The 26,136-nt window shown below is 52.6% G+C and overlaps 1 protein-coding gene across 10 annotated transcripts in view; it reads right to left on the reverse strand.

Moving 5' to 3' along the window:
• The window catches only part of CRTC1 (CREB regulated transcription coactivator 1), a 47,351-nt gene extending 21,587 nt beyond the window's left edge, over positions 1 to 25,764 (reverse strand). For 7 of the 10 annotated variants that reach the window (XR_011683162.1, XR_011683160.1, XR_011683165.1 and 4 more), the window contains exons 1-5: positions 25,579 to 25,762; positions 5,617 to 5,733; positions 4,224 to 4,271; positions 1,427 to 1,564; positions 604 to 665 (exon numbers count right to left, since the gene is read on the reverse strand). Coding sequence is in view for 4 of the 10 variants with exons in the window: in XM_071452002.1 (XP_071308103.1) it covers positions 604 to 665; positions 1,427 to 1,564; positions 4,224 to 4,271; positions 5,617 to 5,733; positions 25,579 to 25,755 (542 nt within the window). In the remaining 6 variants the exon portion in view is untranslated. Of the gene's footprint in view, positions 1 to 603; positions 666 to 1,426; positions 1,565 to 4,223; positions 4,272 to 5,616; positions 5,734 to 25,578 lie in introns of all 10 variants that reach the window. The other 3 variants (XM_071452005.1, XM_071452004.1, XM_071452003.1) reach the window with 3 other exon arrangements.
• Between the last annotated feature and the right edge of the window lie 372 nt (positions 25,765 to 26,136).

The following is a 26,136-nucleotide window of genomic DNA, read 5'->3' on the forward strand; positions in this document are numbered from 1 at the left end:
AAATTAGTTCAAGTTTGAAGAGCAATTGTTTCAATAATGGGATTGAGAGGAACACAGGATAAATTGGTTGCCCTTGTTAGAACCGAGTTTTATCTGCTTTGTTCAGATTAAATATGATCAAATAATGCCATTTTTAAGCTCTTTAGCCATGCTTTGCTTATTGTGCTGGTTAAAACAAACATTCCTGGTTGGGAGCAGGAACAGGAATGGTTCAGGATGTTGTGGAGAAGGGAATTTCCATGGCCAATGCATCTCAGGATGAACTTTGAGTGTGGCCACCCTCAAAGTGTAACTCTGTGTTCCTTCCCACTGGAACATTCCCAGCCCAGTTTCTGCACCCTGAGAAATATCCAGGTCTTGGGCTGTGCCTGGGAACATCTGGATTTTTAAAGATTTGTAAGGACTTTTAGAGATTAAACTTCAAGCATTTACCTTTAAAAAGGTACCACTAAATTCAACCATCACCTGCAGACACCTCAATTTTAAAGCTCATCTAAAATGAGCACTATTGAACTCCAAACTGAGTTTCTGAGTGTCTAAAGGCACCATCCCAAGTGCTGCAGGGTCAGAGCACACCCAAAGCCCCGGGCTGGGGGCACCCACCTCCTCCAGCTGGTGTCCGAGGGCGGTGACAGGTACACGGTGCCATAGGGACAGCTGTCCACGTGGGCAGGGTTAAGGCAGCAACACTTCCACTGCAGCAGGAGATCTCAGCCCAAGAATAACCCAATTATCCTGACAGAAGCACCAAACCCACGGATTCTCTGCGGGGAGCTAGAGGGATGGGTGCTGTGGGACCCAGGGCATGGAGCAGAAGGGCTGGGTGCTGTGGCACCCCCAGGGCATGGAGCAGAAGGGGTGGGTGCTGTGGCAGCCAGAGGGGATGGAGCAGAAGGGCTGGGTGCTGTGGGACCCACAGAGAGCAGAAGGGCTGGGTGCTGTGGCACACACAGGGCATGGAGCAGAAGGGCTGGGAGCTGTGGCACACACAGGGAATGGAGCAGAAGGGCTGGGTGCTGTGGCACACACAGGGCATGGAGCAGCAGAAGGTCTGGGTGCTGTGGCACCCCCAGGGGATGGAGCAGAAGGGCTGGGTGCTGTGGCACACACAGGGAGCATAAGGGCTGGGTGCTGTGGCACCCCCAGGGGACGGAGGAGAAGAGCTGGGTGCTGTGGCACACACAGGGCAAGCAGCAGAAGGTCAGGGTGCTGTGGCACACACAGGGAGCAGAAGGTCTGGGTGCTGTGGCACACACAGGGCATGGAGCAGCAGAAGGGCTGGGTGCTGTGGCAGCCAGGGGATGGAGCAGAAGGGCTGGGTGCTGTGGCACCCCCAAGGGATGGAGCAGAAGGTCTGGGAGCTGTGGCACCCCAGGGCATGGAGCAGCAGAGGGCATGGCTGGCACAGCCCTGCTGCCAAGGATATCTGGCGGCCGTGCTTGTCCACGGAGAGCGGGCGGCGGTGCGGCGAGCCCAGGCGGTTCCGCTCCCGGTACACTCTGTCCACCAGCCCGTGGTGCCGCGTGGTCCTGCTGGTGTCCAGGGCCGACGACTGGAACGGGGTCTGGGAGAGACACAGGCATTACCCAGGGAAACAGCCCCAGCTGCCCAGAGCCGCCTCCTCCTCCTCCTCCTGCTGCTGTTCCTGAGCCAGGCTGGCTCGCTCTGAGCACTCCAAACACCATGTGCACGTCGTGTGGCTGTGTTTCCTCCGACAGCTCTTGGGGAAGCTGCCTCCTCCAGAGGGGCCATGCTGGAGCGCCCTGGCCCGGCCCAGCGCTGCCCCCACAGCCTGGCAGCCCCGAGGGCCGGGCTGAGCGTGGCAGAGGCGCCAGGCGCGGGGCACGGGCCCGTGGTGCAGCATGCAGGGTGCACAGGAGGAACATGCCAGAGCCTGAGCGGGCCAGGAGATGCAGGGGAGCTGCACGCTGAGCTCAGCATTCCCCGGGCGCTGCCTGCTCCCAGCGCTGCCTCTCACCCCTCCTTGCAGCAGATTTATTTTAAGGGGACACTGAGAGAACGAAAAGAAAAAGAAAAGCAGTTTCCTTCCTCCTCTGTCGGATGGCTTTGAAGTGATTTTCAGCTCCTCGGTGACCCGAGGGGGGATGATCCCACCTGGACTCTTATCTCACTGACATCCTGAGCAGATGATTTCAGAGCGGGAGGATGGCAGGGCAAGGACAGGGAAGATGAATTCCCAGGCTAAACTGGAGAACTTTCACATTTTCCACAGCCCTTCCCAGCGCGTACCGGGGGGACAGAGGAAGCACCGAGGGTCAAGCTCTGCTCGTACTCCAGCAGCAATTTATGGCTCTCCAGGGAGAAAAACCCTCCCCAGCCCTGCACTCCCTGCCAATGTGAACAGCTTTGCTGAGTCCCTCAACACCATCTGTTTGGAAATCCAAAATTTCCTCCTCCATTCAGGTGCTGCACGTGGCAAATGCACTGTCCTGTCTGCCAAGCCATGAAACCATCTGGCTCCCACATTCATCCCTTTTGCTTTTGCTTTTTTGCTTTTCTTTTTTCTCCAAGTGTCAGCTTTGGCTGTTGAAAAGATTATTTCTATAAAGCTCTGCATTTATTTTGAAAGGCTTTGTTTGTATGAACTTTTTAAAGAGTCTTTCTACTATTTTAAACCCTTTTCTCTTCAGCAAATATTGGGCTCCTCACCCCCTCTGCACACACAGGCTGTGTTAACAGAGCTGCAGAGGGGCTGTGGTGTTTATTTTCTCATTTCAGGGCCAACATTTCATATGCAGCAGAATATTTAAGGCAACAGGGGACTAGAAAGGAGCACAGTGACTTTTTACAGGACTTTCAGCACTTCAGATCGTGGGGTTTGTGCTTCACTTCCTCACTTGGCTGAGAAATCTCAAATAGAATCTCAATTTTAAGCGGTTTCAATTCAAACACGGTGCTTTAATCTCTGCTGCGAGCACCGAGCAACAATCCCCACACACAAGTGGGAATATTCATCATTCCAAAGTGACAAAAGGTCTCAAACTCCTCCTTTTTGCTGTTGTTACAGCCCAAAAGGCAGCAAAATTTGCAAATACGTGCTTGGAAGGTCAACAGGAAAAGCAATTTCCTATGTCAGTGGTGTCAGCACAGTGCTGCTAAAAAAGGAGCAGCCAGCCCTAGCACAGGGCTCACCTGGAACTTAAAGGGAGCCCAAGGCACAGAATTATAAAGACAAAAAGTTCCATGTAAACATAGCTATTTCTTAGGGGTTTACCTTTGGTTGGCACAATTTCCTTATCAAAAACACAATCAGAATCTCCTCTGAGTGCAGCAGTGGCACAAATAAACACAGAATGTGTCCCAGATCAGGGCTCCAGCTCACAGAAAGAGGCATTTTGGGGCAATGCTGCTCCCTGGCTTTCCAGGAACCAAGATCCCAAAGAATCCTGAATTTAGGGAAACAGAAAACACCTGAGGAAATGGGCATCACCTCCAACAGGTCTGGCTTCCTTCAGCAACCTTCCTATAAAATTTATTTGGGGCCAAACACCAGGACAGCATTTCTGGATTAAAACTCCCCATCTCTGCATGCCATGAGATACTTAACTCTAGGGAGAAAAACTGATTAAAAACAATTAATAGATCTGAGCATCGATTGTATTTGGGAAAATGAAGAACTAAGAGGGTTTCACTCCCCTGAAAAACGTTCAAGGCTTTGAGAGCAGACCCCAAACCCCCCCAAGCATGGGAACAGCAGCTCAATACAGACAGGAAGGAAAAAGCTCAGTGCTCTCCAAGTGTCCTTTCAGGATTTCTCAGAAATAAACCCAGGTGAGGTGGGTGAGGGGGAAGGAGGAGTGGTACCTACTGCTGGTGGATGTTCGGTGCCTCCTGGTGCCAAGCAGGATTTGGGAATTCATTCTGCCCTTCCCATGGATTTAAACATGCAGGCTGAGTGCACATGCTCAGAGGTTGCTGAACCCACAGGCCAAGACCGACTGATCCACTGGCTGCACCAAAGAAACCCCCAAAAAACCAGAAATAACCACACGACAGCAAGTGCAGGGAGCCTGCTCAGGAATTATTTGCACGTTCCAGACTGGGATGCACGGCACAACCTGGGTTTGTGTGGCAGCCCTGCAGTGCTGGGCAGGAACCAAATAACTCCTGTGCAGGGCAGGGCTGTGCAGAAATACGTATCCACCTGGGCTAACGGGACCAGTCCCAAATACGTATTTGCACAAACCTAAAAACTTGTTTACCAAAGAGACAGGAACTGCTCCAAAGGCTTCAGCCAGAGCTCCGTTGTGCTGCAAATCAAAGAAGCAGAAGATGCTCAGACACCAACGCCCTCAGCAGGCACAGCCACCCAGGCTCTGCCTCCACTCCATCCCAGAGACGTTTGCAGCTTCACACTGGAAAAACCTGGAGAGCTTTTCCCCCCTGCTACCAACACACGGGGCTGGTTTGTTGTTTGTCACCGTTTGTTATCTGAACAACATCAATCTGGGCTGTTTTTAGTGTGTGTGTGTGTGAGTGTGTGAGAAAATCTAGAAAAGCCCAGGGTGTAAGGAGAGTTTGTTTCTGTCTCCTCCTCCAGCCATTCATAAATTTTTGAATATTCCCTTTTTTGAATATTCCCTTTTTTGAATATTCCCTTTTCAGCAGTCAGGATTAAAACAGTCCAGGTAAAAACCACCAGTGATGGCCATCAAGCACAGAAATACTGAAATGTTGTAGTTTAAAAGGATTTCTTAACCTCCTTAACAAAAAGCTGAAGAGAAAAGCTTGAACAGAGCAGATATTGTGGAGTAACACTGGGGACTTCAATCCACTACAAACCTCTGCTCTGTATTCCCCAAAGAATTGAAGATTAAAATTGACTTTTGCCTCTGCTCTTGCACGAGATTCAAGCTCCTAACCCGCCCAAATTCAGCTGTCTGCACCTATTCCAAGAAGCAGTTAGAGGAGGTCAGCAAGAGTTTCTCCATCTTTATTAAGCAGCCTTCATCAGAAAACCACAAACTGCAAAATTTCCTTCCCACCACATCCTCGTGAGCTCAGCTGTAACTCTGACTGCTCAAAAAAGGAAAACCAATGCAGAAATGTTCATTCTTTTGAGCTCTCTAAATCAACTAAATGTGGAAATCAGGAGTCCACAAAGGAGCCACCCAGCAATCCTGTCCTTGGACAGCATCCTCTGTCCAAACATGCTTCAAACAGCAAAATATTCACCTGAACCTCTGATTTTCTGTTTAAGGTGCATCATTCCTGGAGTCACAAAACCCAGCCAGGACATTCTTACATTTCCTTTCCAAAAAGAAGTGACAATTCTGATAGCACTTTGTGTCCCACTGCTCTCCTCCTCTCCCAGAATTCCTCCCACAGAACATGCACAGCAATTCCTCCACCCCCCACCCCAACATCATCTTCATTTCCTCCCATTTTGCTCTGAATTTACAGCATCTTCCCAGATTGCATCAGGAATTGCATCTCTCAGAGAACTAAAATGCACCACAACCAACACAGAGAACACCCAGAGACCCCAGCCCCAGCAGAAGTTCTCAAAGCAGGGTGTGACTGTGCTGGGGGCACTCAGCAGCATCCAAGGCCAGAATTCCTCACCAAACCCAAGGAAAAAGCCTCTGGGCTCACCTGGAAGGGGAGATCCATGGCACTGTTCCCAATCTGGTTCACATTTGGCAATGAGCCCCCGTAGTACTGGCCACGGCTCTGCCCCAGTTGCAAATATTGGGTTTTCTGCAGCTGTAGCTGAAAGAAAGGAAGGAGGAAAGCACAATTTCAACAGTTACAACCAGCACAACTTGACACTGTGATCACTGAGAGTGGGAATCATTAAAAGGCACCAATCCAACTCTTACAAAGGAGGGTCAACCTTCTCCACAAGTTTCTTGCAGCAGGAAAAGCCCTGGAGAAAGGGCAGGGAGAGATTTCCAAGGAAAGGCAGAGCCAGGTTCTCAAACAAGGGACAGAGAGGTTTTCACAGAAACCCCTTCAGCCAAGGAATAACAAAGCAGCACCAAGGACTCCCTGTGGGACAGGCAGACGTGGATGCTCTGCAGGGCCCCACTGGACTGCAGGTACCACCCTGCAGGAAATGGCTTTGCCCAGGGCTGCAGACACTGCTGGGCTTTAACTGGGATGCTCAGGGTGCTCAGGGATGTTCAGGAGAGCTCAGGGATGTTCAGGGAGTCCAGGGGTGCTCAGGGAGTTCAGGGGTGCTCAGGGGTGCTCAGGGTGCTCAGGGAGTTCAGGGAGTCCAGGGGTGCTGAGGGATGTTCATGGTGCTCAGGGTGTTCAGGGGTGCTCAGGGAGTTCAGGGAGTTCAGGAGTGCTCAGGGATGTTCAGGGTGCTCAGGAGAGCTCAGGGGCACTCAGGGATGCTGAGGAATGCTCAGGGATGTTCAGGGTGTTCAGGAGAGCTCAGGGGTTCTCAGGGATGTTCAGGGATGTTCAGGACAGTTCAGGGATGTTCAGAAATGCTCAAGGATGTTCAGGGATGCTCAGAGATGCTGAGGAATGCTCAGGGATGTTCAGGGGCGTTCAGGGGTGTTCAGGAGAGCTCAGGGATGCTCGGAGATGCTCAGGGATGCTCAGGGATGTTCAGCAGAGTTCAGGGATGTTCAGGAGAGCTCAGGCATGCTGAGGAATGCTCAGGAGTGCTCAGAGATGTTCAGGCATGTTGAGGAATGCTCAGGGATGCTCAGGGATGCTCAGGCATGCTCAGGGATGCCCCAGATGCCCAGACCACAGTGCCAGCACGCAGACAGGATGCAGAGCAAAGGCTCAGCCTGGTTGCTCCATGCCAGCACTTTGGGCAGTACCCATGGGGGATCACAGCACTGCAGGGGCCTCAGGGATCACCTCATCCCAGCCCTGCCATGGCAGGGACACCTCCCACCCTCCCAGGCTGCCCCAGCCCAGCCCTGGGCACTGCCAGGATCCAGGGGCAGCCCCAGCTGCTCTGGGAATCCCAGCCCAGAGCCTCCCACCCTCCCAGGGAGGAATTTCATATTAGAACAGTCCCCAGGTACAAGCTCACCCTGAGGATGCGTTTTCCTGACATTCAAGCAATTCCTAGAAAACTCAAAGACCTTTTACTCACAGAATTTCCCCCAGAAATCAGCAATTCCCAATTGCACAGCTAAAACCTCTGTGCCTGAGCTGAGGCACCAAACCAATCCCTGACTTAGGAGCTGACTCTGGAGATGAAAGCCCAGGACCACTGAGGTGGGAAACAGCTCCAGGGTCATGGGCAGCCTTTGCCAGGGTGCTCCCAAACCTCAGCAGCACCCACAAAGAGCTTGAGGGTTTTTTTCCTTAAGAAAAAGGCAGATAATCCCCTCAGGATGAAGATTTATAAAATATTCCCAGCTTTCCCTATCAAATGGCTCGGAAAGGTCCCATGCAAGGAGCAGGAAAGGCCCCTTTGCTCTCCTTGTGCAATATTTTGCCACACAGTTCCTGAAGCAAGACATGAAATTAGAGAAACCCTGTGTTAGTATCACTTAATGAGTCACAGCCCCTCCAACTCAGAGCACAAAAAGCACAATATCAGAACTAGCTGTGCTTTTTCCCTGGCCCCTGCATATGTTTTTGTTGTTAAAGGAAAAAAAGGAAAGCCTTGTTTGGGATTTGGGCCAAGCATTGAAGGAACTGTTTCAACAGGTGTTGGTTTCCTTTCAAGAACCTCCAAAAGGCACCCAGGGAGGAGGGGGTGGCTTTGTGTTTTTTTAGGATTTGGGGTTTTTTCTCAGGATATTCCCACCTCAAAGCAGCAGAGCACAGGGAGGTCAGGAGCATTTGTCTTTCTGCTGCACTTGCATGGAAATGAGGCGACCCCAGAGCTGGGGAGCCTTGGCTGCAGCATCGATTTAAACAAGGATGAACAGGGCTGGAGATGTGTGCCAGAAAGGAGAGCAGGGACTGCTGCTCTCATCCATCAGCACGGGGGAGAGCTGCTGTGCTCTGTTCCTGCTCCGCTCTGCTCTGCTCCGCTCTGCCCTGCTCCGCTCTGCCCTGCTCCGCTCCGCTCTGCTCCATTCTGCTCTGCTCTGCTCCACTCTGCTCTGCTCTGCTCCGCTCCTCTCTGCTCCGCTCTGCTCTGCTCCACTCTGCTCTGCTCTGCTCCGCTCCTCTCTGCTCCGCTCTGCTCTGCTCCGCTCTGCTCCGCTCTGCTCTGCTCCGCTCCTCTCTGCTCCGCTCCGCTCCTCTCTGCTCCGCTCTGCTCTGCTCCGCTCCTCTCTGCTACGCTCTGTTCTGCTCTGCTCCGCTCTGCTCCTCTCCGCTCTGCTCCTCTCTGCTCCGTTCTGCTCCACTCTGCTCTGCTCCGCTTTGCTCTGCTCCATTCTGCTCTGCTCTGCTCCGCTTTACTCTGCTCTGCTCCGCTCTGCTCCGCTCTGCTCCTCTCTACTCCGCTCTGCTCTGCTCCTCTCTGCTCCTCTCCGCTCTGCTCCTCTCTGCTCTGCTCCGCTCTGCTCTGCTCCTCTCTGCTCCGCTCTGCTCTGCTCCTCTCTGCTCCATTCTGCTCTGCTCTGCTCTGCTCCGCTCTGCTCCACTCTGCTCCGCTCTGCTCCGCTCCTCTCTGCTCTGCTCTGCTCCATTCTGCTCTGCTCTGCTCCGCTCCACTCCGCTCTGCTCCTGCCTTTCAGGAGAGCACAGTGAGAGTGGCCCCAGCCTCCTCAGTTATTGAGCCCATCAACAGCTGCCACTGGCAATCTGCGAAGATCAAGAGGAAGCAGAGCAGGGTTTGTGTCCTGAGCTCCCAGCTCCGGCTCTTCAGCTGGAACAAACGTTGCTTTGGATCTGAGGAGTTTGCTGTCACTGCAGCAGGAAATCTGGAGTGCAATCAGCTCTGGATTTTCCCCTTCTCTCCAGAAAAAGAGCTGCAAATTTCTCTGAGATGCCTCAGTGGGAAGCAGCAGCAAAACCCAGAATAAAAGTTTGGGACGGGACCTTCAATATTATTTAATTCCACCTCAGTCCTTGCAGTATCCCAGGCTGCTCCAGCCTGGCCTTGGACACTCCAGGGATGGGAAATCCACAATTTCTCTGGGCAGGCTGTGCCAGGGCCTCCCCACCCTTTAGGAAAACAGAAGCTGTGGCTAAAATGAAATGATTTCATTTTCCTCTCCATCCACCCTGCGAGGTGGAGCAGGTACCTGGCACAGCTGGGGATGAGGCTCTGAGAGAGGTTTGGTTTTAAAAGAAAATAACAGAAAGGAAAAGCCTTTTCTTAACAGAGAAATTCCAATGACTCTGGAAATGTGACCGAGTGTCAGGGCAGCCCCAGGGGTGTCTCCTGGGGTGGATTCAATGAGTGCAGTTTGGGCTCTGGGTGAATTCAGAGGGGAGGATGATAAGGAATTACTGAGTGCCCCCAGCTTTATTCATTCCAGGAACCACGAGAGCTCCACACTGCAGCTTTGCCATTCCTCTGTGCTCCCTGACTGTTCAAACATTGCTGAACATCCCAGCTCCCTCCCAAGGAAGCTCTTGGTAAGGAAACAGCTTTTGCTTGTTAAACCACTTCATTTCTACTGGGTTTTCTTGTTCTGAAGAAATGTTCCCAAACACCAGATCCAAATGGAATCTGTAATTTTCCTTCCACCAGCCTTTCTCTTACTCCACTTAAATTTAAATCTTCATCTTTTTTCTTTAAAATCCAATGTAATAATGAAAAATCACCATTTCTGTGACCATTTATATGAAATACATCAGTTTTTCCATTTGGGTTACCATTTGCTGGACACCCAGCTGTGTCTGTAGGGAGAGATTCAAGTTCTACAATTAAAAAAATAGTAAATAAAGAGAGAAACAAAACCCTAAATACAAATCCAGTTTTCCAACAGATTTTCTAATATGCAGATGGGAATTAAACGAAGCATTTATTAAGAATTCAATACTTGAAGTTATTGAAATTCTCCCCTGAAAAATTCTGAGTAAATTACAAATTTGAGGGCAGAGCTTCCTGGGCACTTTGGCAGTTTTGGCACTGTGAATCGGCCCAAATCCACAGCAGAGGTTTTATAAATGCCTTTTTGAGCAGCTGCAGTGTGGGGTGCCAGAATGATACCAGGGGTGGGGTTTGATCAAACCCAGATATCTGCTGACTGCAGGAAGCAGAGATTGGGTGATAGCAGCTTCTGCACTGCCTTGCAGTTTCCAATGAGCTCTCTCATAATTTCATGGTTTACCCTTCCAAAAAACCCTTCCTCTTTAGCACCTCCAGCTCACGAGCAGCAAAATCAGCACAGATTAAAATTAGGGAAGTGTTATTAGAGCTTAATTGGGCCCTCAGCCCTGCAGGCAGGGTTTGGGGCAGCTCTGGAGCTGCACTAGTGGGAAATCCCTGGTGCTGAGCTGAGTTTGCTGGGACGGGGCTGGAACTGCCAGGAACCTTCACCTGGACACCCAGCCCTGCTGCAGGGGTTTGGGTGGGAGGGGAAGAGAGGAAGAGAGGAAGAGAGGAAGAGAGAAGAGAGGAAGAGAGGAAGAGAGGAAGAGAGGAAGAGAGAAGAGAGGAAGAGAGGAAGAGAGGAAGAGAGGAAGAGAGGAAGAGAGGAAGCAGAGGAAGAGAGGAAGAGAGGAAGAGAGGAAGAGAGGAAGAGAGGAAGAGAGGAAGAGAGGAAGAGAGGAAGAGAGGAAGAGAGAAGAGAGGAAGAGAGGAAGAGAGGAAGAGAGGAAGAGAGGAAGCAGAGGAAGAGAGGAAGAGAGGAAGAGAGGAAGAGAGGAAGAGAGGAAGAGAGGAAGAGAGGAAGCAGAGGAGGAAGAGGAAGCAGAGGAAGCAGAGGAGGCAGAGGAAGAGGAGGAAGAAGAGGAAGAAGAGGAAGAAGAGGAAGAAGAGGAAGCAGAGGAAGAGGAGGAAGCAGGGGAAGAGGAGGAAGCAGAGGAGGCAGAGGAAGAGGAGGAAGCAGAGGAAGCAGAGGGAGCAGAGGAAGAGGAAGAGGAGGAAGCAGAGGCAGAGGAGGAAGCAGAGGCAGAGGAGGAAGCAGAGGCAGGGGAAGAGGAGGAAGCAGAGGGAGCAGAGGAAGAGGAGGAAGCAGAGGAAGAAGAGGAAGCAGGGGAAGAGGAGGAAGCAGAGGAGGCAGAGGAAGCAGAGGAGGCAGAGGAAGAGGAGGAAGCAGAGGAAGAGGAGGAAGAGGAGGAAGCAGAGGAGGAAGCAGAGGAGGAAGCATGGGAAGAGGAGGAAGCAGAGGAAGAGGAGGAAGCAGAGGAGGCAGAGGAGGCAGAGGAAGAGGAGGAAGCAGAGGAAGAGGAGGAAGCAGAGGAAGAGGAGGAAGCAGAGGAGGAAGCAGAGGAAGAGGAGGAAGCAGAGGAAGCAGAGGAGGAAGCAGAGGAGGAAGCAGAGGAAGAGGAGGAAGCAGAGGAAGAGGAGGAAGCAGAGGCAGAGGAAGAGGAAGCAGAGGAGGAGGCAGAGGAAGAGGAGGAAGCAGAGGCAGAGGAGGAAGCAGAGGAGGAAGCAGAGGGAGCAGAGGAAGCAGAGGAAGAGGAGGAAGCAGAGGAGGAAGCAGAGGCTGCCAGGGCTGCTCGGGTTCCTCCCTGCAGCTGCAGCTCCTCTGCCATCCCCGCGCTCCTGGAGCCTGCAAAGGGAGATTCCTGCCCATTCCCAGCCCTGTGCTGAGAACAAACGTGATAACAAATGATAACAAATGATAAACAAGTGATAACAAATAAAAGGTTCAAAAGAAAGGGACTCGAACATCAATTTAATGATTGGGGGTCAGATTTAGTGGCAGCGCTGCCACCAGCTACAAGTCACCTCTTTAATTAACACTTTAATGATTTAAAAAGTTCTTTAAGGTGCCAAAAACTCTCCCAACACCCAGACTTTGGCTTCTCAAGGGAACATTTTTCTGTTAACAAAATCCACACTAAAATTTGAATTTTAACAACTCAACACTTGCTACTCAAATAATTACTAAAATTAAACATTCAAATAACTGCTCGTTTATGACCCCAACCTCCCTGAAAACTGCCTGGGATTTCTTTAATGAAGTGAGGAAGGAATCACAAATGGAAAAGTGAAAATCCTGGTAGCAACAGAATGAACAGAAAAGGGAATTTCCACACCCCAAGCTGAAAATTCAACTCAACACTGAGCAGACACAAAGTTCTGAGCACAGAAGAAGTTTCAGGGGCAGAGGATTTGGTTGTAGGTCCCAAACTGTTCCCATCTCCTGGCAAACAGGAATAATCCAGCAGGGAATTCTGGACAGGCTCCTCTGGGGCTCCTCAGTCCTTCCCTGCACGTTTCACTCTCCCATCAGCAACTCAAAGTTTGAGTGGAGCTCCAAGGCTGGAGCAAGCCAGGGAGAAGTGGGGAGAAATGAAGATATTCCCAATATTCCAGAGGCTCCCAGGCAGCAGCAGCAGCTCTGGACCCACCTGGGGAGTGAGGATAAATGAATTAAAATATCCTGCTGCTCCCAGAGCACAGGAGTGAAGGCTGGGAAGACTTTTGGACTTTTTCATCTCTATAATGCCTTTAGAGCTTGGGTGAATACTGATTGTTTTTATAATTTTATCATGTTTTGGATAATTTATTGCAAATAATTACAAATACTTCCATTATTTACACGTTACTGATATAAATTCACCCATGCTGTTATCAAATATTCAATAGGTGGCTGAAGAGATGGATTTGCAAGTTTAGCTTTTTATTTTCATTTCCCATGTAATTAAAAATTAACATTATGAAATCTAACAACAGCAATATTTTCACCCCAGCAGGCACCTGTAGTATGTAAATAATGGAGTTTATCTCCAATGCCCTGATAAACGAGGGAAATAAATCTTATGGTGCAAAGCCACATGTTTGAAATTGTCTATAGGAGAAAGCAAAGGGTGTGATAGCAGCAAAGCACAGCTCAAATTCTGTGATAAACACCCTGATCCTCTAGGAAAGGGCTGGAGACTCAGGAGATGAAAAATATCTGCAGTTCCAGCGAGGTGAGCAGGCTGAGGGATGAAAAAGGGGCTCAGAAACCCCAACCCGTGCCCGTGGGAACACAGAGGAGCCCCTGCAGCTGCTGGAGAACCTCTCAAAGCTCAGGCAGAGCTGCAAACGCTGTGCCCTGACAGGGGACAGGGAGGGCATGGGGCCAGTTCTGGGAGCCCCTGAGGGAGGCGTCCCCACCTCTGCATTTGGGACAAGCCGGGGGTTTGGGAATAATCAACATTGGATGGGCACGAGGGAGAGGGGACAGGGTCCAGGGCAGCTCCTGGGCTCTCCCCAGCCCCACTGGTCGGATCAGTGCAGCCCTGGTGGTGCCCGGCTCTGCCTGGGCTCTCCCCAGCCCCGCTGGTCAGACCAGGGCAGCCCATGGTGCCCGGCTGTGCCTGGGCTCTCCCCTCAGCCAGGGGCAGCCCCTCGGCTCTCCCCAGCCCCGCTGGTCAGACCAGGGCAGCCCATGGTGCCCGGCTGTGCCTGGGCTCTCCCCTCAGCCAGGGGCAGCCCCTCGGCTCTCCCCAGCCCCGCTGGTCAGACCAGGGCAGCCCTGGTGGTGCCCGGCTCTGCCTGGGCTCTCTCCCTCAGCCAGGGGCAGCCCCTGGGCTCTCCCCAGCCCCGCTGGTTGGATCAGGGCAGCCCTGGTGGTGCCTGGCTGTGCCTGGGCTCTCCCCAGCCCCGCTGGTCGGAGCAGGGCAGCCCATGCCCGGCTCTGCCTGGGCTCTCCCCCTCAGCCAGGAGCAGCTTCCACAGTCACCCACTTCCTGCGCTCTCCAGCCCTGCTCCAGAGCAGCAGAGGCTCCAAAGGCGCAGCTGTTGCTGCCAGGAAGGAGGGGAGAGGAAATGAAGGCTGAAGTTGAGAGGAAAGGGATAATCCACAGTGAGAGCAGCTGCTCTGCCGGCCTCGCTGGGGACCGCAGGGATTCCAGCAGCAGCTTGGAACAAAATGTTTTGCAACACTTGGGGGGGTGTTTTGGATTTTCTGGGTGTTTTTGGTGTCATGAAAGTGAAGATTTGAAGGCTGGCTCGGACACAGGAGTGAGGACAAGCCCAGCCCGAGTTTCCCTTGCTGCCTGTGCCAATCCCAGCTGGGCTCCCAGGGACCCTGGTGTCCTGGAGAGATGGATTTTGCAGGGGATGGGACAAAAGCAGAGCCAAAACAGGAAGCCAAGTGTCTACTAGAAACAAGTGAAAATTACCCCGAGAAGCTGCAGCCATGTGGGATGAACTGGACGTGACCCCAGGCCGTGGAAGCGCTACATCATTGTTTACTCCTCCCCAGCACAACTGTCACTGCAGTCACTCCCAAGGACTTGTTCCATTATCCCATGGCCGTGGCAGGACACAAACACGGCTCTCAGGCCAAGCTAACGCAGCCAGGAAGAGCAAAAATGCAGGAAAAAGCCAAGAAAAAGCATTTTTGTTGCTTTTTTGGGTTCTTTTTTTTTTTTTTTGAAGGGAAGGAAGCTGTTGTAATATCTTGGAATTTAGCAGCCACAAAAGAGCAGCAGTTTTGTTTCTGCCACTGAGACACTCCCCAGGCAACTCCTCCATCAGGCCAGCCTTGATTTTCAGGGATTTCAACTCTCACCCCCAATGCACTAAAACACCAAAGTTTTCTCCAAAACTTCCAAAATTATCAACAGAACGGGAGGTGACACCTCTGAGGACCAGGAGCAAAGGGCTGTGCTGCTGCCTGGAGCTGCTCCAGCTCCCACAGCTCAGCACAGAGCAAAGGGGAAGCAAATCCTCCTCTGCATCTCCTGCAATGAAACAGGAGCTCCATGGAGAAGCAAAGTGGGGTTCAGCAAAAGGGGTTGGTTTTCACTGGGAGAGGCAGAAAAGCTGTCAGAAAAGCACAGGGAAGGGCACGGCGAGGAGCTGACCTGGGACTCTGTACATGGGATTGTTTTTAAGGTTACCTGAGAGCATCGCTTCAATCCTGCACTTCCAGTGGCTTCCCAGGAAAACCCTGAGGGCCCAAAGGCTGCAGCACCTGCAGGAGGCCCCTGCAGCTGCTGGAAAACCTCTCAAAATGAGGCAGAGCTGCAAACTCTGTGCTGTGACAGAGGAGAGGGAGGGGATGCAGTGAATCCCTCTCTGCAGCCTGGGATAACCTGAGGAGGGCATCCCCACCCTCTGCACCTGGGCTGAACCCACTCACTTTGCAGCTGTGGGGCCAGGAAGCAGGGATGGGAGGCAGGGATCACTTCTGCTTTGTTATCATCAACTTTGGGCACTTGGAGACTCGTGGAGAGCAGGAGACAAAGCAAACCCAAAAATCAACCCCAAAAATCAACCCCAAAAAGGAGAGACACAGCCCTACCCCACACAGCTGAGGGGCAGCACAGCACTCACTGTAAAACAGCCTAAAATTGATTTCTCACAGTAAGGTCTGATCCTTAGAAGGGATCCCATGATTAGGATCAACCTGAAATAAATTAATTTCTTTAGGGTCAACCAAAAGTAAATTTATTACAGACTACACTGAGTTAGAAAGGATCCCATCAGGATCCAGTTAAAATGAATTTATCACAGAAAGGCTGAGTTAAAAGGGATCCCATCAGGATCAAGTTAAAATGAATTTATCACAGAAATGCTGAGTTAGAAAGGATCCATCAGGATCAAGTTAAAATGAATTTATCACAGAAAGGCTGAGTTAGAAGGGACCCATCAGGATCCAGTTAAAATGAATTTATCCCAGAAATGCTGAGTTCAAAGGGACCCTCCTGGCCATGCACAGGACACCCCAGGAATCCCAGCTGAGAATCTCTGCTAGGAGCACCACAGTGCAGCCCAATACATCCCATCGTGAGGGCTGAGATGTTATTGATCAGCAGAGCAGGAACCAGCTGGGCCCTGGCCAAGCCCCAGCTCTGCACTTGGAGCACTCCAGGAGAGCCAATTATCACTCAGGAGTTTGTGTTTCCTTCACCTTCCTTTGGAGAGATTATTCAAGGCCTCAGATCACTGCACTGCTCTGTCCTCTCGTGAGTCATCTCTGAACTCCAAGGCCCACGAGGTTCTCCCTCAGCAGCTCCCCAGCCCGAGCTGGGAAAGGGGCTGGGAAATGACCCAGGCTGGCAGCTCTGCCCCAGCTCCCCCTGCAATTCCTGTCACAGTGCAAAGATCTCACACCCCAGCACCATTGACAGCCCCCTAAACCCACAGGGCACTCAAATCCTTTTTTTAAAAAAAGGATTTCTTGTTTTACAAGAAAAAGACAATTGTTTTTCACAAGAAAAATATTTTTCCTTGCGAACCCAAAGAAAGAGGAGGGAAGAGAGGAGGTAACAGCATTTAATGCTAATGCTGTGATTATTTTTTATTCTTTATTTCTGTTTGATTTCTTTTCTAATCTCTGAAGAGTAAAACCAGAGCAAAACTGCCTTTTTCTCCCCAAAACGAATGCATGTGAATCATTGGGTGGTCGAGGGCAAAGGCTCCTTAGGAACACACCTTGCAGGATTTAAAGAAATAAACAGAACCATCAGAATAAAGAACTAAACTCAATGCACAGGCTGTGGCTCGGTGTTTAAAAACACTTTGCTATTTCTGGTGAACAAAGGTTTACTGTTTAAAACTTCACAGTCACAACTGAGCAGCAAAAACAGGATACAGCGAACTGGAGCCTTAAAATAGTGACAATTCTTGTGAGCTGTGCTCTATCGGCGGGCAGGGAGCCAAGCAAAGCTCCAGCAGGCACCAGAGCCATCCGAGAGCTCTGCACAACAAAACCAAACCCCAAAGCCCGGCCCTGCCCTGCAGGCGGGGACACGCTGGGAGCTCAGCAGAAAGCAGAGCAGCTGCTTCATTGCTGGATATCCAAGGGAAGAACTCTCCTTGGTGGTGTTTAGATGGAGCTGGACACTCTGGAAGTTTTGTTGATTTTTGTGAGTGTTATTGGAGAATTGGAGGCAGGGATCACTTTGTTACCATCGAACTTTGGGCACTCGGTGACTCGTGGAGAGCAGGAGACAAAGCAAAGCCAGACAGGAGCCCCAAGAAGCAAGCCCAAGCCTCAGAGACCTCACCCCACACAGCTGGGCTGCTACACAGCACTGATTACTACAGACCAGCCCAAAAATGAACTTCTCACACAAAAGGCTGAGTTAAAAGGGACCTGCTTTCCTTAAAGCACATATTCCTTCTGAGCAGGGATCTGATGGAGGAACAATCGTCCAGCCTCACTGAAAAGTTCCTCAACCATCCCCATTCCTCTATTGAAATGCCTCAGAAAAGCTGAAATAAAAGCAGAGATGCCCTCATTAAGTAAGATGAAAATAGCTTTTATGTTCCATTTTTTATTTTTAGCTAAAGAATGAAAATTCAGTTATGTAACCCTACAAGTTTGGTGAATTAGGAGCCAAGCAGGGCATGTGTGCCCTCTTTGGGGCTCAGGGCCACCTCACCCTGCCCTCAGAGTGGCCAAAAGCTACAGAAAATTGTTTGTGGCTTGAAAATGTGGCACCAGCCAAGCCTTCAGGTATCAAAAACACCCCAAACATCATCAGAGTCCAAATACCTCGAATGCAAAAGGCTCATTGAGCACAACCATCTCCTGGAGCAGAGGCAAATCTAATCCCAAGGAGAAGGTCCAGCAGGCCTCTGAATGTGAGCTGGCTGCTGGAAACTTGTGCAATATTTAAGATATTAAATGTTCAATCAGATACTGCCCATCCCTCTTGCTGCCAGCAGTACAACCTACCCTGAGACCCTGCAAGGAACCGGGAGTGAGGCTGTGAAACAGCCCCTGCCTGCCCTCTCCCATGGAGGCTTTTCATTCCTTTAATCCAGCTTACAGATGTTGAAATCCCACTCGGAGGCTCCAGAGCTGGAAAAATCTCCTGCACAGCTTCCCAGGCTGCTCCTCCAGCAGGTCTGAAGAGGCCCCATCCTGTCACCAGCTCTGCTCCTCTGTCTGAGGTGGGAGCTGTCACCACCATCTGCCTGCAAATTCATGTATTTTGGGATATCAGCTCCAACTCCCTCCCCTCCGAGACCTCAGCCGTCCAAGGAAAATAATATTCACATAAATAGTAATAGCTGGGTACCAAAATTAATTGCAAATTCATCTGCCAGAGCTGCAGTGTGCAGTTAACACATCTTAGTGCTCTGGAGTGATAAGTAACAGAGTAAAAGCAGCAGTGAGCAGCTGAGCAGGGACAGCACAGGGGAGATTTCCCCAATCAGCAGGAAAAGTGATAGACCAGGCAAGGGGGGAAAAGACACTCAGAGAAAATCTGCCTGGGAAGCAGAGACTTCCAGCCAGGGCTGGGGAATTCACTCCAGCCTCCTCCACCTCACTCTTCAAGAGCTGGTTTTGGTGGGTGTGTGCTGCTGTTGTTTGAGTGCAAAGGATTGTTCTGGTACCAGGGGAAGAGTTTTCAGTTCCTGAGAAATACTGTGCAAAACAAGGCTGGTACCAACACTCGGTTACAACTTTGTAAAGTCCCAAGGAGATGAGGCCAAAGCATAAAACATGAAATGATCCAGAGGGGCTGCTCAGTGCTCCACAAACGCTGCTGGAGATCCTCACAGATCCTCATGCCTGGAGTCCCCTTCCAAGGCCACAAAACGCAAATCACCTCAAACAAATCAGAGCAACATCTGAAATATGAACCCCAGAGATGCTGGTAACAGAGACTGACGTGCAGCTGCCACCTCCAGCTCAGGGATTCCTCAATGCTTTGGCTTGGAAGGGACACCAAGGACCACCCAGAGCCAGCCCTGCCACGGGCAGGGACAATTCCCACCAGCCCAGGCTGCCCCTGCACACTGCCAGGGATGGCACCAGGGCTTTGGGACCACATCTGTCTCACAAAATGTGAGGAGCTGAGACCAAAAGAGAAAAAAAGTGAAGTAGCAGCAAGGTCACAGCTGGCCACTGTCACAAAATGAACCCTGTTCCCAAAAATCCACCAGATTTGGCATTTGCTGTGTTCACTGCCTCACTGCAAGCCCTCAGGAACCCCTCAGCTCCAAAAACACCAGGGCAGAATTGCAGCCAGCACAACCAGCAATGGTTCTAACCCAGAAAACCTTATTTCCTTTACATTTTTTTCCCAAGATACAGCCTTGTATGTGCTGGAAAGGGCCTTGAAGTCTACTTGAGTTTCAGATGCTGCATTAGCACAGAAACATCGATGCCAGTGTGGAACAGAGCACTGGGGAGTGATCGATGCTGTCGGGGCCATGGCCCAAACTGCCCTTCCTCAAGAAAATGTTCCTTTGCAACCACAGATGGAGCATGGAGAACACAGATAAATATTTAGCCTTGAATGCATTTTGGTGAAATCCCCATTGATCATTCTTGAGAGGATGTCTGGTTTTTGCCAAATTGCTGTTTGATTACCACAACAGCGCTCGATTGCACTCGGTCATTTCACAGAATCCCAGACTGGTTTGGGTTGGAAGGACCCTAAAATGATCAAACTCCACTCTGTGCCATGGCAGGGACACCTTCCACTATCCCAGGCTGCTCCAGGCCCCCGGCCTGGCCATTTCCAGGGATGGGAAACTCACAGCTCATCTGAGCCAGCCCTGCCAGGGCCTCCTCACCCTCTTACAGAAAACTCACCCAGTGCAGGAAACCTGGCTTCAAACCCCCCAAAAGCCCCAAAGCCATGGGTCTGGTTTGATCCCTGCTGTAGCCACACGTGGCCACGCTGGGCTGAAGACAGGAGGGAAAACTCTCACTGAAATGTGCCCGGTGCTGCTGCCTCAGCAGGGTCAGGGCTTTGATATTCCTGAAGTGCAGGAAGTGCTGCTCTGCCAAAATCAATGGCATTGATAAATTGATTATAAAATGGAGAGCAAAGTGTCAGTGACAGGAGCAGGGGGGTTTCAATACAAGTTCTTTCTGAGATAGTTAGAAACGTTAAATTGCAGTGTGCTTGATAAAACATTTGATAAGAAGCAATCTGATGGAGAAACCCAAGAAGAGTAAAAACGGTTCCCAAGCCCACGTCCTCACACAACCACAAGCACACTCTGGGGTTTCCAGGCCGTGGGGCTTCCCCTCCTTTTCCTCTGTGCTGGGAGGAGCAGCTCCTTTCTGTCCCACCTCACAGACCCTGAGGACAGCTCAGTCCTCACTGCTACCAAAATCACTTTTCAATACCAAATACTCTTGAACGTGACTTGGAGCACAGTTCCTGGGGCTGTTTGTGGGTGCTGTTTGCCCTCCAGCACAGAGCTCGGATTCACTCAGCACCAGCCCCTCCTGTCCTGGCCTTTGGCACCTCTGGCACCTCCACAGTCACAGCTGCAGCTCAAAGACTGCCCCACAAATTTCAATTTCTGACTGCTAAACCCAGAGATTCAGCACCCACACCTCCCCTTTCAGGGTAACCACAGGCTCAGCTCCCCTCTGCAGCTTGTTTGGAGGGGAAAACCCCAAATCAACCCCGAAGAACTGGAGGAACTGACTGTACCTCACCTTGAGAACAAGCTCCCTTCCTAAATGAGCACCTTCTATAAATGCAAATTACCACCCAGTGCTGCTGCTAAATAAAACCCAAGCGCAGCAGCCGGAGCCGAGTCCCACATGTTCACCCTGAGAATTACAACCAAGCTCCCAAAATGCAGCAGTTGTACAATTCAGCCTCACGTGCTCCCAGAGCCTTCCCAGCTCTGCTACATCATCAGCACCCAGGGATTTGCCCAGTGCACACACAAAGACTTTGGCCAGCAGCAGCTGCGCTGTGTGGGAGTGATGGGACAATCAGTAACAAAGTCATTGTCTCCTTAAAAAAAAATAAATAATAAAAAATGAAATCTGACAAAAGCTGAAGCAAGCTTGCCCTGCTCAGTGCAGCTTCCCAGGATGGCAGAGCAGAGCTCTGGCTGTGTTTACCTTGGACAGCTCAGGCAGGCTGAGGGAAGCCAAGGGTTGCACAAGAACAGAGATTCTTTGTGCCCTGGCAGGTCCCCTCTGCTCTCACCCTGCCCATTCACAAACATCCTTTCAAAGAACCGAGGGCACTGCTGCCTCGGGCTGCCCGGGATGCCACAGCCCCAGCTGCTGCCACCTGGGGCACCTCTGGGGGCTCCAAGGTCCCTGCTCTGCCTGGGGTCCTGTCCCCAGGGCAAGGGAATGGCCTGGGGCAGGGATCCCTGCAGGGAAAGGGGGCAGGAATCCCTGCAGGGAATGGCCTGGGGCAGGGATCCCTGCAGGGAAAGGGGGCAGGAGCTGCAGGGAATGGCCTGGGGCAGGAATCCCTGCAGGGAATGCACAGGGGCAGGAATTCCCACAAGGAAAGGGGCAGGGGCTGCAGGGAATGCCCAGGGGGCTGCAGGTGGCACTCCCGGGGACAAGCAGAGCCCTTCATCCCCCCACAGGCTGGGCTGGGAGAGCTCTCCAGCCTCGGTGATCCTGGGGCTGATCAGAGAAGGAATTCACCGGTGGCTGAGCAGGGGTGAAGCCCAAAGCAGCATTTCTTGGTCTGGAAATGTGCAACTCAGGGTGCAAACCGTGGGAAACTTAAGGAAGGAAAAAAGCACCCCTAGAGCTTGAAGAATTCCCCTTGGTGTTTGAGAGAAACTCACTTTTAAGCTGAGCTGGCAGCTGGCAGCATCAATCTCTGTGCTAGGAGGGCTCAGTCCTGGTTTTGATGCATTTCTTTAATATCTCTCAGACATTCAAAACCACTCTTACGTCACCAGGAATTTCTTTTGTATCACATTATTTAATAAAAACCTGCTGAAGGCATCAGTGCCCACTGCAGCTCTGTATCACCATCATCATCATCATCATCAGTGCTTCTCATTTTTCAAAGCAGATTAGCATTCCTGATTTAACTAAGCTTTTAAATACTGTTTTGCATATTATCTACATCCAACGCTGAGCTGGGGATGTACAAAGAGACATTTTGATCTCTTCTACAGGAACCAGAAAACCACGGAGTGCCTCATTTTTGAGTACACATTTTGTGGCAGGGGGATGTGTGTGGGTTTTACACACACTCCATCACAACCCGTGGGGTTTTACTTCATTTTTATTTCAAATAAAAATCAAATCTACGCTATTACAACATATTCCACTTGACAAAAACCTAATTTTTGTATTAAAATTAGCCATGTTTAAAATATAAACACAAACTTTTCACTTCACGTGGTTTTCAGGAACTCAACAAAAGCCATGCAGAACTTTGGACAACACCTAAAAATGCACAAGCAAAGGGTGATGAAAATTTGCACAGTGTCTCCAAACATCACCATTAAGCTGGGTTTAATTCCCTGGGTTTGTTCCAGGGCAGGTGGGGCTGGGGGACAGCACCCACTGGCAGCTTTTTGGGGTTTGGGGAGGGTCTTTTATTTCCAAGGTAAGACTGCAAGGCCTATCAGAGGGAGCTCAAACACAGCTCTGGCTGAAAGCCCTCAGAATTAAGTCACTTTAAGTGAATATTAAAATTAAAAAAAAGCAATCCTGGAAACTTTAAAAAATCTCCAACAAGAACAACCCTTAAAATGCAGGTCACAAACTGTCTTTAAAAATCTTACATTTTTTAGCATTTCAATAGTCACATCTTGAAGGGCTCAGCAGTATCTGCACGTTAATTTTTTGGTTAATTACAATTTGAAAGGGCAGCAACAACCTTGGGTGAGTAAATAGCTGCATCAAAGCATCCCTGGGCTGAGAAACTGAGAGAAGCCCTGGTAAACAAGCCCAGAAATCAGTGCAGTCCTGAAATTCCAAAAAAAATTAAAAAAAAAAAAGGGAAGGAGGAGAGCCACAAACAAAAAACAGGAGTCAATGTCGGAGAGAAAACAACTCCCAACTCCCCCTCTGCTGTGCTCACCCACTTTGTTCCTGTGGGACTGGCAGAAAGCTCTGAGTTCTGAGCACCAGGGTCCCACTCACAGACAATTCAACAGCTCTGGGTCCCACTCACAGACAATTCAACAGCTCCAGGTCCCACTCACAGACAATTCAACAGCTCCGGGTCCCACTCACAGACAATTCAACAGCTCTGGAGCTGCCATGGCCCAGCCACCCCCGCTGTGCCGGGGCTGCACTCACTGCCAGGGCTGCACTGCACTCACTGCCAGGGCTGCACTGCACTCACTGCCAGGGCCGGGGCTGCACTCACTGCCAGGGCTGGAGCTGCACTCACTGCCAGGGCTGGAGCTGCACTCACTGCCAGGGCCGGGGCTGCAGGCACTGCCAGGGCTGGAGCTGCACTCACTGCCAGGGCCGGGGCTGCAGGCACTGCCAGGGCCGGGGCTGCAGGCACTGCCAGGGCTGGAGCTGCACTCACTGCCAGGGCCGGGGCTGCAGGCACTGCCAGGGCTGCACTGCACTCACTGCCAGGGCTGGAGCTGCACTCACTGCCAGGGCTGGAGCTGCACTCACTGCCAGGGCCGGGGCTGCAGGCACTGCCAGGGCCGGGGCTGCACTCACTGCCAGGGCCGGGGCTGCAGGCACTGCCAGGGCTGCACTGCACTCACTGCCAGGGCTGCACGGTGCCAGCTGCACACAGCGCTCACTCACTCACTCACTGCTGCTGCTGCTGCTGCTCACCTCGGGACCCCTGCTGCTAAAGAACTTCTGCCTTCCCCTCATCACCCCTGGGGTTTGTTCCTTTGGACGGGGTGGATCCGAACTTGGAAATCCCGCACGCATCCAAGACCGTAAACAGGGGGAGGATGAGCGCGGCAGAAAGGAAGTGCAGAATTTCTGCCCCTGCTCTGAGCAGTAACCAACAATAAAGCAGACAAGATGGTAAACATTGCAAAAAGACAATTACTAATAATGAAAAGGCAACAGAAATGTTGGGCTGCTTCCACCAACTGAGTAAGGCGTTTTCAAACTGACAGCAACGTGCTGCCTGCCAAATGAAAATGAGAGCAAACAGCAAAGTTGTGCTTAACCCCTTTTTGCTTTTATGCTGCATTTTAAACCCTGATGAAATCATGGAATTTGAAAGAAAAAGTCTACAAAGGAGACATTTTACTCAGCTCTCCGGTCAGTGTTTCCATCACTTCAGTACCCAGAATGCTCAGAAAAGTTATTCCTCTTGGGTTCTTTCCTCAAAACCCGGTTCTTGAAAGTGTGGGGGGTTTCCAAGAGCAAAACCTGGGCTAGGAGCGCTCGGATTTGGGAGAAAATTAAACGGGATTCAGGAGCAATGAATCTGAATTGTGACTCCTCCTGCAGAAGGTGAGAGCTGCACGTGTGAGTTAATTGAAGGACAACCTGTAATTGCAGATTGCAAGAGGTCCCTCAGGAGCACCCAGCTCTGGAGTGGCAGCAAGGACTGAGAACTGAAGGCAAAACCCCGGGATCCTGAGCCACACAAGATGATTCCAGTGACTACAAACACCTCCAAATTATCCTCACTCTGGTGCCAGCTAACTCCAGCAGGAACATCCGACATCCAGGTGAGCGTGAGCTCCAGCCCCACACCTTCCCAGGCAGGTGCCTTCCCTTTCCATCCAACCAGCAGCACCACCAATTCAAAACAAATATTTACCCTCTCCTGACAGAGGAATAAAAGGGAACCTTTTCCTGCAAATCCAACCGTGTGCTCTGTTGTTCTTGCAAAGCTTCCGCCGCAAACGGGCTCGTAAATTTTCTTGAAACAGTTAAAAACAAAACACTGACACAAGCAGGTGAGACAAGAACAGAACAGCCCCGACATCCCTGAATCTGGACCAGAAAAGGCATCTCGTGCCCGGAAAGCGCATTGGTTATGCCGGGAATTTCTGCTGATGGGCTTTGCAGAGACATCACCAGCCAAGGGAGGCTTCGGAAGTGCAGCAATTTGCACCTACGACAACCGGAGCGTAACGGGAACAACACCGGCCACGGCGAGCCCGGCAGCTCCCGCTGCACAGCCGGATCAGCGGGGGATGCTCCGGGGGGCTCTGAGCGACCCCAGCCCGCGGCTGCCCCGGCTCAGGAGCCAGGAGCCCACCGCACACCCCAGCCAAGGACCCGCGACACCTGCTCGGAGCTGCGAGCGAAGCGCAGCCCCCGGCCTGCGCCGGGAGCCGGGGATCCCTCCCGGCGGGGCCGGAGGAACCGGGATCCCCCTCGGAGCCGGAGGAACCGGGATCCCCCTCGGAGCCGGAGGAACCGGGATCCCCCTCGGAGCCGGGCCCGTCCCGGGCTGATGCAATTGGCATCTCCCCTCAGACACCGGCAGAGCATCCGGGATCCCCCTCCCTCCGCCCTGGGGCCTGTCCCGGTGTGAGGAACCGGGACCCCCTCAGCCCCCTGGCAGGGCACACGGGGGTGTCCCCGCCGCAGCCCGGCCCGGCGCAGCCCCCTCCCCGCCGGGCCCGCTCCGGCCGTGCCGTGATGCCGCTGCCCCGACCCTCCGGCGGGCGGCACCGGGGGCCTCCCCCCGCGGCAGGTGCCGGTCTCCGGAGGATGCTGCGGGCCCGGTGGGCCCCGGTGGGCGGCGCGGGCCGGGCCCGGTGCCGCTAAACCGGGGGTGGGGGGGAACGGGGGCCGTGAGGGGGGGGCTGAGGGGGCCTCCCCCCCCCCGCGGGCGCCGCCCGCCCCCGCCAGGGGGCGCTGCCCGCCCCGCCCGCCGCGCGCCGCCGCTGCCCCCGGCCCGAGGGGCTCCGCGGGGGGGGCGCCGCCCCTCACAGCCCCCCCGCCCGCCTCAGCCGGGGGCGGCGGCAGCGAGGCTCACCCGGTGCGCGCGGGTCAGGCTCAGGTCCTTCATGACCTCCTCGAAGGCCGCCGTCTCCTCCGCCTGCTTCTGGTTGTGCAGCGCGATCTTCTCGCTGAATTTCCGCGGGTTGTTCGAGGCCGCCATCTTCCCCCGTCCGCATCCCCCTCCCCGCGGCCGAGGGGGGGCGACGCGCATGCGCCGGCGCAGGGAGGGGGGGCGGCCGCAGGGCGCCTGCGCGGCGGCGGCGGCGGGGCGGGAGGGGGCGGTGAGGGGGCGGAGGTTGCGCATGCGCTGGGCCGGGCGCGCGCGGGAGGGACGGCGCGGGCGGGGGCGCGCGCGCGTGCGCGGGGCCGGGGCTTCCCCCGGGGCGGGGGCGCGCGCGGGGCCCGCACCGGACCCGGTTCTGGTCCTGTCCCGGTCCTGATCCCGAACCCGGTCCCGATCCTGATCCCGGACCCGGTTCTGGTCCTGTCCCGGTCCCCATCGCCGGGGATGGGTCCTGTCCCCATCCCGGTCCCGGTTCTGGTCCTGTCCCCATCCCGATCCTGATCCCGAACCCGGTCCTGTCCCTGTCCC

This window comes from Agelaius tricolor, unplaced genomic scaffold, assembly GCF_023055355.1.
Source record: "Agelaius tricolor isolate 1412-34295 unplaced genomic scaffold, bAgeTri1.0.p SCAF_33, whole genome shotgun sequence".
Classification (NCBI taxonomy): Eukaryota; Metazoa; Chordata; class Aves; order Passeriformes; family Icteridae; genus Agelaius; species Agelaius tricolor.